The following is a 12,775-nucleotide window of genomic DNA, read 5'->3' as shown; positions in this document are numbered from 1 at the left end:
GTAGCCAGGGGCAGAGATGTCCCCAGAACAGGTAGCCAGGGGCAGAGATGTCCCCAGAACAGGGGGCCAGGGGTAGAGATGTCCCCAGAACAGGTAGCCAGGAGCAGAGATGTCCCCAGAACAGGTAGCCAGGAGCAGAGATGTCCCCAGAACAGGGGGCCAGGGGTAGAGATGTCCCCAGAACAGGTAGCCAGGAGCAGAGATGTCCCCAGAACAGGGGGCCAGGGGTAGAGATGTCCCCAGAACAGGTAGCCAGGAGCAGAGATGTCCCCAGAACAGGTAGCCAGGAGCAGAGATGTCCCCAGAACAGGTAGCCAGGGGTAGAAATGTCCCCAGAACAGATAGCCAGGTGTCCCTCCAGCAGGAGGGGAGCAGCACAGAGAAGAGGGAGCGATTATGGGCACAGCGGTGGGGAAGGGGGGACGTCCCCCCCCCCTTCCCTCACCTTAGGGCTTCCCCTCCCTCGCTCCCCCCTCCAGGTACACGTTAAACTTCAGATCCCTCTCATATGTCTCTTACTGCCCAGAACTCCATTCTGAGCACAAGTGAAAATCTGCATAGAGTACAGTGATGTAATCAGCCTTTACAGGCTGTGTGGCAGTTAATGGAAAGTTTGCATTTTAGGGAACCATTGCCGCACAGCCTGAATAGACTGATCACATCACTGTGCTCTATGCGGAACATGAAAAGCCCTGCACAGTGCCCATTCATGCAGCACATGACCAGGGCAGACATCCGATGCCTCCTGCACTCGTCTCCAGCAGCAGCCCCCTTTAACTTTTTTTTTTTTATTATCAGTGTATCCTCACCACTTTCTGATGTCCGTCTCCCTGCTCCCTGGCTCCTGGAGGCTGGGGAGGCTGCTTGGTACCCTCTCCAGCCAGCACCACTGTCAGAGGACTTGGGACTCGAGACTTACAGTGTGGCGGCCTCCGTCCACTTCAGTCTCCTCGCTGCAAGTGCGGGGGGGGGGGGGGTGGCAAAAAAGGGGAGGAGATCAGGCAAACGGCGGGGAAAGTGTATAACGCGGCAAGCCAGTGGCTGATTGGCTGGCTGCCCAGTCACTCACCAGTGCCAAACATTAGGTATTGCAGGAGGGGCGGGGCTGCGCATGCGCATCTTTGAAATCAATATTTTTCACGGACGCGGCCAATTTAATCACGGATTTCACGGACAGTGAAAACAAGGTCTAAATTTACGGACTGCCCGTGAATTTACGGGCGGTTGGCAACACTGGTGTAAATGGAGAGGTTTTAATTTGATACGCTTCAAGCACTGCTATAGGATGATCCCTTCAGACTCTGCAATGCATGTGGTTGCTGTGGAAGATGTAACAAACCAAGATCACTTCCACAGCCTTAAAGGAGGCGTTCAGGAGGAAGAGGGATTTATATTCTAGCACCAACATTGTCTCTCCTATGGGGAGTGTAAAGACCCACTGGAAAGCCATAACCAATCAGTATTAAATGACAACTGAAGCAAGAGGGATATGGAGGCTACCATATTTATTTCCTTCTAAGCAATACCAGTTGCCTGGCTATGCTAATGATCCTCTGCTTCTAATACCTTTTAACTGTAGCCCCTGAACAAGCATGCAGCAGATCCGGTGTTTCAGACATTGTCAGATCTGACAAGGATTAGCTGCATGCTTGTTTCTGGTGTTATTCAGACACTACTGTCGCCGAATAGATTAGCAGGGCTGCCAGGCAATTGTTTAAAAGGAAATAAATATGGCAACCTCCATATCCCTCTCTCTTCAAAATCCCATTTTGTAGATAATGTATAAAAAAAAACCAAAAACTTGCATGCATGTTTTATGAACTTATGTAAACTTTACTTTTCATGAATGCCTTAATGTGAAGCTGAGGTGAGGAAACTGGCTTCAGGTTGAATAAACACCTACGTAGAGAGAAGGCTCCATATCCCACAGAGACCTCCTGGTCCGTGCTCCGTGCCCTCGTTCCACTGCGGTCCCCTATTGAAATGATGCACTTTCTGTACTACTCGGCAGGCTTCAGAAGTACTCACACCCCGACTGCGTCCAAAGATGGGCGCATCCCTACTGCACATGAGTGAGGCAGAATTGAGGGGCCGAATACCTCTGAAGCCTGCACATCAGTAACTTCAATGGGGACACCGATGACAACGGGACAGAGCGAGGAGCGGGAAGGCTCTAACTGTTCTACACAGCTACAGCCAGAGCCGGATTAAGGCTAAATGGGGCCCTAAGCAAAGTAACTGATTTGGGCCCCCCATCATGTCGTAATAGAATCAGAAGATGCAGCTGCACAGCAACATGCCACACACACCGGGGCAGCCGAGCTACTGGTTGCTATGGGCAACAGCCCGCTTTCCTCTGTGGGTGCACAATGCAGGGAATAGCAGCGGCAAAATGCAGAGTGAGAGATGAATGGCTGGGACATTTGCACTCAGGGGCTGGGGCACCCCTGTGAAAAGGGCGCCAGATATCACAGCAGCATCACTTTCCCCCTGCATCTCCAGCCTGGCAATAGCAGAAAGCTCTGGACACCGCCAACCCGGAAGCCATTCCCCAGACAGAATTACATAACCACCCCCACCACCGAACAACCGATTTCCTCCCAAACTACACAGCCACCATGCAGCCTCAATCCCAGTGAATACGATAGTCCAGCAGAGAAGGCAGCCGCAGCGGGGGAGAATGACAGCACTAGATGACTCACATTCACCTATTGCGATCCAAGCAATAGAGGTCCCGTCATCCGGAGCCCATCTGTCTCCTCTAGAGTGCTGACGCTCTGTTACTACTACTATTACTACTTCCTACCTGATCTGAGAATCAGGAAGTTCAGAGCGAGCGGCTGCACTGTAGAAGAGACAGATGGGTTTCAGATGACGGGATCTCTATCGCTTGGATTATGGATAGGTGAGTGAGCGTTTGCCATCTGCTGCTATCATTCTTGCTGCAGCTGTGGTTCTCTGTGGGAAGGGAGGGCAGAGTGGGCAGCGGCAGAGCGCACAGTAGCAGGAGGGGGACCTAGGAGGAGAGCCTGGCTCTGAAGACACTCAGCAGCGCACGGCATCATTTGACAAGACAAGACAAATAACATTTATATCTCGCTTTTCTCCTGGCGGACTCAAAGCACCAGAGCTGCAGCCACTAGGACTTGCCCTATAGGCAGTAGCAGTGTTAGAGAGACTTGCCTAAGGTCTCCTACTGAATAGGTGCTGGCTTACTGAACAGGCAGAGCCAAGATTCGAACCCTGGTCTCCTGTGTCAGAGGCAGAGCCCTTAAAGGGACTCCTAACAGTGCCTGTGGGTATGCCTTTAAGCATACCCACAACTAATTAATTACATCCTCACACCTACCAGCATGATGTTTGTAATTATATCCCCCTGGGTTCCTTATATTTCATTGCATTGTGCTGAATCAAGCTGCCGACTTTGGAGAACAGTCGTCCTGCGGCCGCGATTTCGATCGCGAAAATAGCGAAAACTAAAAGGCGTTTATATATCATTGGAAAGAGGAGAAAGAGAGCTTTAAAATGATATGCATCTTTCCATAGTTACTGCACTGCCCAGAGTCCCTTTAACCATTATACCATCCAGCCACCGCTGACAGGATGGCGAGGGCTGGTTTATGTGCTGATGGGGCCCCTTTGACTCTGAATGGGGCCCCAAGCGACTGCTTTTGTTGCCTGGTTGGTAATCCGGCCCTGGCTACAGCTACAGGTTCACTTTAATTTCAATATTTACCTTTTTATTACTTCATCATAGTCACGCCTTTACTAGCATAATACTGCACTGTTTAATACGTAACACCCGTACACTTCTGGTGTGCCAATCTTTTCAGATTGCAGTCTATTCCTCCTTGGATATAGACCAGACAATATAAGACTGGTTAAAAAAATAAGGACCACACACACACACAATGTTCAAAGTAAAGAGAAGATCCAACAAAAATACACTTATTTATGCAATGCGCATATTTTTCTCTATAGTGCTTGAAATGCAAAATAGATTTGGAATTTAAAAACACCATCTGTCACTCCAGGTTTCTTCTTCTTTAGCAAATAACAGCAAGCAAGAAGAAAGTTTCAGCCATCACAGTGCTGTCACTTTGCTGAAAGCTCAGCACAGTATTACCACAGGAGAAGGCAGCAGAGGACTCTCTGAGGGAACAGTGGCTGGAACAATTACCGGTACAGCAGCAAAAGGAAATGTTTCTGTAACTTGTTACCCAAGAGAATGACATAGCTTGGAAAACAAGATATCGTACAAAATAGAACTTTTAATAGGCAGAAACGTTTCCATAATACTAGCTTTTAGGGAACTAGTTTTTCCCTGGAAGAAGGGACCTCGCTCCATGAAAGCTTGCGTTAATAAACTTTTTTCAATTTAACATAAAGCCATAAGTTGTAGAATATCTTTTTTTTTTTTTTTTTACTACTTACATAGACTACATTAGAAAATGAATGAATATAGACTGAATAAGGTCCATGGAAGAACCTTGCAGTAGCTGCAATAATCTGTGCGCACATTACTAGCAGGAGGCACAGCTCACTGCCTAATACAATTTTAGCTTGAGAAGGTCTGACCTCCCTCTTCAAGTAATACAGAGGACTGCAAGCAACAGACTTTTATGCACAAAAACTACATACTGCAATCAAGCTTGCTGTGCTGTTAAAGCGGACTCAAACCAAACATTTTTTTTAATTCAAAATATTTAGTTGCACCACTCTGACACATACAAAGATAAATAAACACTCCTTCAAGCCTATGAGCATTTCAGTGCATGCTGTTCACCCTCCTCTTTGCATAACTAGGGCTATACAGGTGGCAGCCATTAGCAATTCCTCCTTTGCTGGACACCATCTACTCCACCAGACTGCCGGATTTTTTGCCGGCAATATGAAAGGAAGGGAGGGGTTTCTCCAATAAATGTAAAATATTTTATATTTGTCATCATGCAGCTGAAAAAAGGCTGCTATTTATTATTATAATTTAGAAAATAGATTTTATTTCTGAAATCTTGTATTTTTAGTTTGGGTCCACTTTAAAGACAGGGGTCCTGGGGAAGAACCAAGACTTCAGAATAAAGTCTTAAAACAACCTTTGAGTTTTATGGGCTCTTAACTTTTACACACTGGGTCAATGCATTTCGGGTCTCTACAGACCCCCATACACATCATGATTCTTTTATTGCTCAAAATATGTAAAAGATATTGCACCATAAACCCTTGTTCCCATGACCAGGCACCACACCTGGCACCGGTATTTACTCAAAGAGCTGTTGTGCTCATGAGGACGGACCACTTGAAAGAGAGCAACTATGGCACTGGCTATTTCATCCTGAGCTCTCCCATTTACAGAGCTTACATACAGAAATTAGGATCAGGCAGCACAGCACCTATAAATGAATACAGTGGTTTTCACACTACAATAGCAGAATTTTAATGTAGCAATTCCTTCTAATAGCAGACTAATAATGAATCTCATTCTGGCCCGATTGAAAGCTGTACTGGCCTTATCTGTGAATTGAGGTACCCATTAAAGCTAAATTGCAGTTCTGTGAATGGAGGGGGTACCATCAAAGCTGAACTGCAGTTCTGTGAATATCTATCAAAGCTGAACTGCAGTTCTGTGAATGGAGGTACCCATCAAAGCTGAACTGCAGCTCTGTGAATATCCATCAAAGCTGAACTGCAGTTCTGTGAATTGAGGTACCCATCAAAGTTGAACTGCAGTTCTGTGAATATCCATCAAAGCTGAACTGCAGTTCTGTGAATTGAGGTACCCATCAAAGTTGAACTGCAGTTCTGTGAATATCCATCAAAGCTGAACTGCAGTTCTGTGAATGGAGGTACCCATCAAAGCTGAACTGCAGTTCTGTGAATGGAGGTACCCATCAAAGCTAAACTGCAGTTCTGTAAATGGAGGTACCCATCCAAGCTGAACTGCAGTTCTGTGAATGGAGGTGCCCATCAAAGCTGAACTGCAGTTCTGGGAATATCCATCAAAGCTGAACTGCAGTTCTGTGAATGGAGGTACCCATCAAAGCTGAACTGCAGTTCTGTGAATGGAGGTACCCATCAAAGCTAAACTGCAGTTCTGTGAATGGAGGTACCCATCCAAGCTGAACTGCAGTTCTGTGAATGGAGGTGCCCATCAAAGCTGAACTGCAGTTCTGGGAATATCCATCAAAGCTGAACTGCAGTTCTGTGAATGGAGGTACCCATCAAAGCTGAACTGCAGTTCTGTGAATGGAGGTACCCATTCAAGCTGAACTGCAGGCATGAAGTGTTCTGCATCAAACTAGTATTGGCAGGAACAAGTGTGATGCTAAAGTTAGGCTACAGTGTCATGTAGTATGCACCGATTGTGTTCAATGTGAATGAGCCCCAACTTCTCCAGAGCCAAAGACAAGGTCTGGTCAGCTTTACCTTCTGGAGCAGTCATGTGACAACATAATAAGACTCCAAAAACAGGCATTTAATGTTTAATGATCGGCAATAAGGTGATAATATGAGGCTGGCTAACCAGATAACCCAAGGTGGATTTCCTTGTAACTAGTTTCAGGTGTTTTTCTCCTGAGACATATGAGAATATATATTCTCATAAAGATCTTTGTTCACCTTTTTAAATCAATTCAATTCAAATGCAAACACACCAGCCTCTTTTTTATAGTGTTGAGGTTATTCGTTTTCCAGGTTGTTCTAAAAGCATTCCCCTGGTCATACTAGTCACTGTAATTACCCTTTCAATGCAGTTTACCTTTGCCTAGTAATTTGCTATGAAGTTTACTCAAAACCAAATCTCTGCTATTAAAATTACAGTTTATTATGTACTGAATTTAAATAGACTTTGTTAACAAGGGTAGCTTACTCAAGGCTGATCCCAAACATTCTTCTATTTTTAAAGACATCACTATTATCCCCAAAGCTATCTATCTATCGGCTAGAGATAATTTTAAAAAGATATAAAATTACAAGTCTTACTGCAACTGAATGCTCAATCCAAAGAGACACCACAAATCGCCTTTAAAGTGGTCCTGAACTCAGAACTTCCTCTCTGTTCTAAAAGATAAGCAACATCATTATAGTTTTTAAAGAAAAACATTTCTTTGTTACAGCTGATGGCAGAGGAGATTCTTGATTTGACACAGCTGAAGAGATCAGGTTACAGTGGTGATTAGTCACAGATGACTGGGAAATAGACAGGCTAAACTCTCTAAATACATACAGGGTGCATTTCTGTTACGTTTTTTTTCTGTCTTGTGGATGAGTTCAGGTCCACTTTAAAGTGGTTTTATACTCCCATATATACTATTATATATGTTACGTCATATCCTGGAGCCCATTTTACTAAACGATAAGATGAACATCATTTATATCTACTGGGGGGTGGAGGTGCCCAAAAATAGGCAATGTAATAAAACAAAAATAATAATAATGTGGAGGGAGTTGTCTTTACCACTCCGGATGGAAGAACCCAAACCACAGGGTAAATGTAAAAAGATTAAATTATTTATTCAGCACGATTAAAAGAATGGACGCCAGAAATGTGACCATATTTTGAAGGCACTTGTATGGACCTGAAGAAGCGGGCTGAGACCCGTGAAACACGTTGTACTTTTAAACATGCTGAATAAATAATTTAATCTGTTTACATTTACCCTGTGGTTTGGGTTCTTCCATCTGGAGTGGTAAAGACACCTCCCTCCACCTTATTATTATTTTTGTTTCATTACATTACCTATTTTTGGGCGCCTCCACCCCCCAGTACTATAATATTACATCTCCTTTGGAAGTGTTCACCTTATGGGTGTGGTGTTCTCTACAACCAAGAAGGACCAACCAGGAGTGCAACCATCCAGATCTGGTAGGACCTGGAATACCGAGCGGGGACAGTTATTTCCCTGTTGGTGATATACAGTGGTTTCAGGGTCTGCACCTTTGTGAGTATAAATACTCTCATACTACAATCTAACATCTTATACCCCACAATGCTGCACCACTTGGCTCCTGGTCTCTCCTTGTCATACAGGTGACCATGGTATCCCCACAGTGACTACCTTTTCTACTAGAACTGTGAAACGATCCACAGTTCTATCTGGCACCCTTTTTAACAGGAGCCAATATTATATGAATACAAACAGCTATGCCTTATAGAATCAAATCAAGGTAATACAGTGTATGAAATAACTCAGAACATCACATTTAGGGCACAGAAATAAGAGGAAGGATAGATGTTTGTGAGGCTTGCCTGTTTCCAGGGCAGCCATGTGTTGTCAAATTTGGCAACAGTACCACGGTGTTCATAAATTAATCTGCGATATGGCAAAATAGAATTACCATTACGCACCCAGTCTGAGCAAGTGGGGACTGTAGGCCGTATTCTGAACTTTCTCAGAGTTTCCCTTGCTAGGTGAAGGGTTATTATGTATGAGGGAAATTATATAAACACATTCTCGGATTACAGTGCACAGGAGTACCCATAACATCATGAACAAATGTATTGATGGGCTGGAGGGCATTCCCAAATTAGGTGAAAGTGCCTGGTGCAGTAAGACATTTAGGACATATTGGAGAAACTTCAGGACGATATTTAGATAAGAAGATTGGAGTTTAAAAAGATATGTGAACAATATACAGATACATTTATCTCACAGTTACATACGAGAACATTTGAAAACTATTTTGCACATTCTCTGTGTGTAAAAACGTATAAAATTTCACTGCAGAGAGTAGTTCAAGATAACTTATCTCTGTCTCATCGGCAAAGGCAGAAGGCATTCTCTGTATTGATTCTGCTCCCTCTCTCTGCTTAACAGACACATCGCCTTGTCAACAGCTGAGTCACTTAAGCTGAAAAGGAGGGGGCAGAGTAAAGGCACATGCCTCAGAGAGTTTCAGAAAGCAATGATCACATTTGACATTAGCCAGAGATAAGCTTCTTGAACTGCTCTCTGCAGTGAAAGTATACATTTTTATACACAGAGAATGTGTGGGATTACTTTCAAATGTTCTTTAATGTAACTAAGAGTATTTACTGAAATTTTTGTTTTGTGGGTATAATCCCACATTAGTAAATTAAATAGACACATCTCACTTACATCATCCTGAATATCCAGTTCACACCCAGCTTTTATCAGGATTTGTACCACATTAAGATGTCCTTTGTGGGCTGCAAGATGTAAAGGAGTCCGCCCATGCTGTAGAGAACAAAAACACAAGTACTCAGTTTTAGTAGTGTGATTACATGGAAAAGCAGACGTATGCTACAAAATAGATGACTTTAGGGCTGGTTCAGACGGACGTTTGGAGGCGTTGCGTTTGCTGGCGTCGCGTTCAGCAGCGTTTGTGTGCGTTTGGATGCGGTCGCGTTTTTTCTTCCCCTAGGGGGACATTAGCCGTCGCGGTTAACCTCCCCTGGAAGCTACATGTAGCTTCCAGGGGCTCCTTGAACGCCAGGGAAAATCAGGACCCAAACGCCGTGTTTGTGTAAACGCGCTTGAAAGCTTGGTACAAACGCTCCCATTCACTTGAATGGGAGCGTTTAACACCAAGCCCTGAACGCTGGCTGTAAACGCTCTGCAAACGTCCGTCTGAACCAGCCCTTAACCTCTGGTACAAATGCCTTGTAATGACCTAGGGGCAGGGCTTGATTTAATTAGTGCATAGGGTATTTCATTACCTAATGTGAAATAGCTTACTTACTTAAAGAACCTAGTCATAAGTTTCTACACTAGCCATTTCTATCAGCAGAAAGTTACAGAGCTGCAGGCCTTGTCCTAAGACATCTGTCTGTGCTTTGCATCCTTGCAGTTTCAACAGCATAACAGCATAACAATGCCAGCCAAGTGCATGGGGAAAACACAGAATATGTTGCCAATTCCTTCAGGTCATGAGAGGAAAACTAAAAGAAGACCTCTCTATAACAAATAGGGTCTCGTCAAATTCCCTTTTTATCCAATTTATCTCCTAGGTGCTAATTTATATCATATCAATAACATGCATTTTAATCCACCAGCAAGGAAAAAAATACTCTATTTTGACAGTACTTTTTGGTATTTTTTCAGTTGCAGAACGCTGAAAAGTTATCTCCTAGGAGAAACTTGGGAGAAAAAGGGAACTGGCTTGGGCCTATAGTGCATCAATGAAGATGAGCCTTGAATCCAATTAAGAGTTTAAAAAAATGTAGTAATAAATGCACTGATGAGGATCAACCAATCTGAAACAGTCTGTATGCTTGAATTAGTTTGGCTCTATAATATTAACAAGCTGACACATCATTACATCATTGCATTCCAACGGTTCTGGAGCTGTGTTTAGCTATCGGGTACAAACAACAAAGGGATGATTTACATATTCACCAGTGATGCACTGTAAGCATCCTATAAATTAATGTACACCAAAACTACCAAAGGTGACACAACCCTTGATAGCTTGTCTCTGTTTATGGTCAACGCAGCAGACATGGTGCATTCTTTCATTTCTTTAAAGTTGTATGGGAGAAGAAGAAAAACACTGCATGTTATGATTACTGAGGATCTGTATACCTACACTTCCATAATGTTTTTAACTGAAAGACCAAATCCACACCATGGCAGATTTTCATCGATAAACCTGTTGACAGAATTGCAGAGCTTTTTCTAATGTATTTTATTTCCCAGGCATGCCAAATAGAGTTGGGCCGAACCTCCGATTTTAGGTTTGCGAACCTGGTTCGCGAACTTCCGCGGAAGGTTCGGTTCGCGTTAAAGTTCGCGAACCGCAATAGACTTCAATGGGGATGCGAACTTTGAAAAAAAAAATAATTATGCTGGCCACAAAAGTGATGGAAAAGATGTTTCAAGGGGTCTAACACCTGGAGGGGGGCATGGCGGAGTGGGATACATGCCAAAAGTCCCCGGGAAAAATCTGGATTTGACGCAAAGCAGCGTTTTAAGGGCAGAAATCACATTGAATGCTAAATGACAGGCCTAAAGTGCTTTAAAACATCTTGCATGTGTATACATCAATCAGGTAGTGTAATTAAGGTACTGCTTCACACTGACACACCAAACTCACCGTGTAACGGAGCGCAAACAGCTGTTTGTGTAGTGACGGCCGTGCTGGACTGGTGCGCACCATGGCGAGAGTGCAGGTTTTGGTGGCTTTACAGCCCATATGGTCGCCTGGCTGATGTAGCTGAATGACAGAACAGTGACTATCCAGCTGATCAAATTTGGTCTGACCACCAGGTGGCGGGTTCACTGAACAGAACAGGTATGCAGTGGCGGGGTCACTAAACAGGTATACAGTGGCGGGTCCACTGAACAGAACAGGTATGAAGTGGCGGGTTCACTGAACACAACAGGTATGCAGTGGTGGGTTCACTGAACAGGTATGCAGTGGTGGGTTCACAGAACAGGTATGCAGTGGTGGGTTCACAGCACAGGTATGCAGTGGTGGGTTCACAGCACAGGTATGCAGTGGTGGGTTCACTGAACAGGTATACAGTGGCGGGTCCACTGAACATAACAGGTATGCAGTGGCGGGTTCACTGAACAGAACAGGTATACAGTGGTGGGTTCACAGAACAGGTATGCAGTGGCAGGTTCACTGAACAGGTATGCAGTGGTGGGTTCACAGCACAGGTATGCAGTGGTGGGTTCACTGAACAGGTATGCAGTGGTGGGTTCACAGCACAGGTATGCAGTGGTGGGTTCACAGAACAGGTATGCAGTGGTGGGTTCACAGCACAGGTATGCAGTGGTGGGTTCACAGCACAGGTATGCAGTGGTGGGTTCACAGCACAGGTATGCAGTGGTGGGTTCACAGCACAGGTATGCAGTGGTGGGTTCACAGCACAGGTATGCAGTGGTGGGTTCACAGCACAGGTATGCAGCCAGACAGGAACAAGTTAAGCCTAACTAATCTTTCCCTGAGAGACAGTCTGCAGCAGCTCGCCCTACTCTCACTAACGCAGGCAGCACACGAGTGACCGTAATGGCCGCCGCTGCCTGCCTTATATAAGGGGGGGTGGGGCTCCAGGGGCTAGTGTAGCCTAATTGGCTACACTGGGCCTGCTGACTGTGATGTAGAGGGTCAAAGTTGACCCTCCATGTGCATTATGGGGCGAACCAAACTTCCGCAAAGGTTCGCCTGCGGGACGCGAACGCGAACCACTGAAGTTCGCATGGAACCGTTCGCAGGCGAACCGTTCGGCCCAACTCTAATGCCAAACTGTGAAACTGGCCCCTCCACACAAATACTCTGTACACTGGATGGCAACCCAGCCCATTACCTAGATGGCCTTGCCCAGAAACGGCTATGCAAAAGGCAGTCAGAAACATTATAAGGAAAAGGAATTTGTCTGCTAGTCAGAGCATGTAGAATATATGTACTACATATAATATAATATAGAACTCAAAAGGTGGCCAAACAGTGCTTTAAATAACTGATTTAATGTTTGCATACAGATTCAGCTTACTGTACATCTGGAAACTCTGGCTGCAGATAGAGATTGAAAGGTTTTTTATTAGTATTAAACTCCAAAATACTTATACAAACAAACAAACACAGAACATTTATATCGCGCTTTTCTCCTGGCGGACTCAAAGTGCCAGAGCTGCAGCCACTAGGAAGCGCTCTATAGGCAGTAGCAGTGTTAGGGAGACTTGCCCAAGGTCTCCTACTGAATAGGTGCAGGCTTACTGAACAGGCAGAGCCGAGATTCGAACCCAGGTCTCCTGTGCCAGAGGCAGAGCCCTTAACCATTACACCATCCAGCCAGAGTCAATTTTATAAA

The 12,775-nt window shown here is 44.7% G+C and overlaps 1 protein-coding gene across 2 annotated transcripts in view; it reads right to left on the bottom strand.

Moving 5' to 3' along the window:
• Positions 1-12,775, bottom strand: part of ANKRD6 (ankyrin repeat domain 6) — a 228,329-nt gene that overhangs the window by 61,668 nt on the left and 153,886 nt on the right. For both annotated transcript variants that reach the window (XM_068231138.1, XM_068231139.1), the window contains exon 3: positions 9,096-9,194. In XM_068231138.1, the coding sequence (XP_068087239.1) occupies positions 9,096-9,194 (99 nt within the window). The remainder of the gene's footprint in view (positions 1-9,095; positions 9,195-12,775) is intronic.

This window comes from Hyperolius riggenbachi, chromosome 4 (genome assembly GCF_040937935.1).
Source record: "Hyperolius riggenbachi isolate aHypRig1 chromosome 4, aHypRig1.pri, whole genome shotgun sequence".
NCBI lineage: Eukaryota > Metazoa > Chordata > Amphibia > Anura > Hyperoliidae > Hyperolius > Hyperolius riggenbachi.
This window is presented reverse-complemented; position numbering and strand designations above follow the sequence as displayed.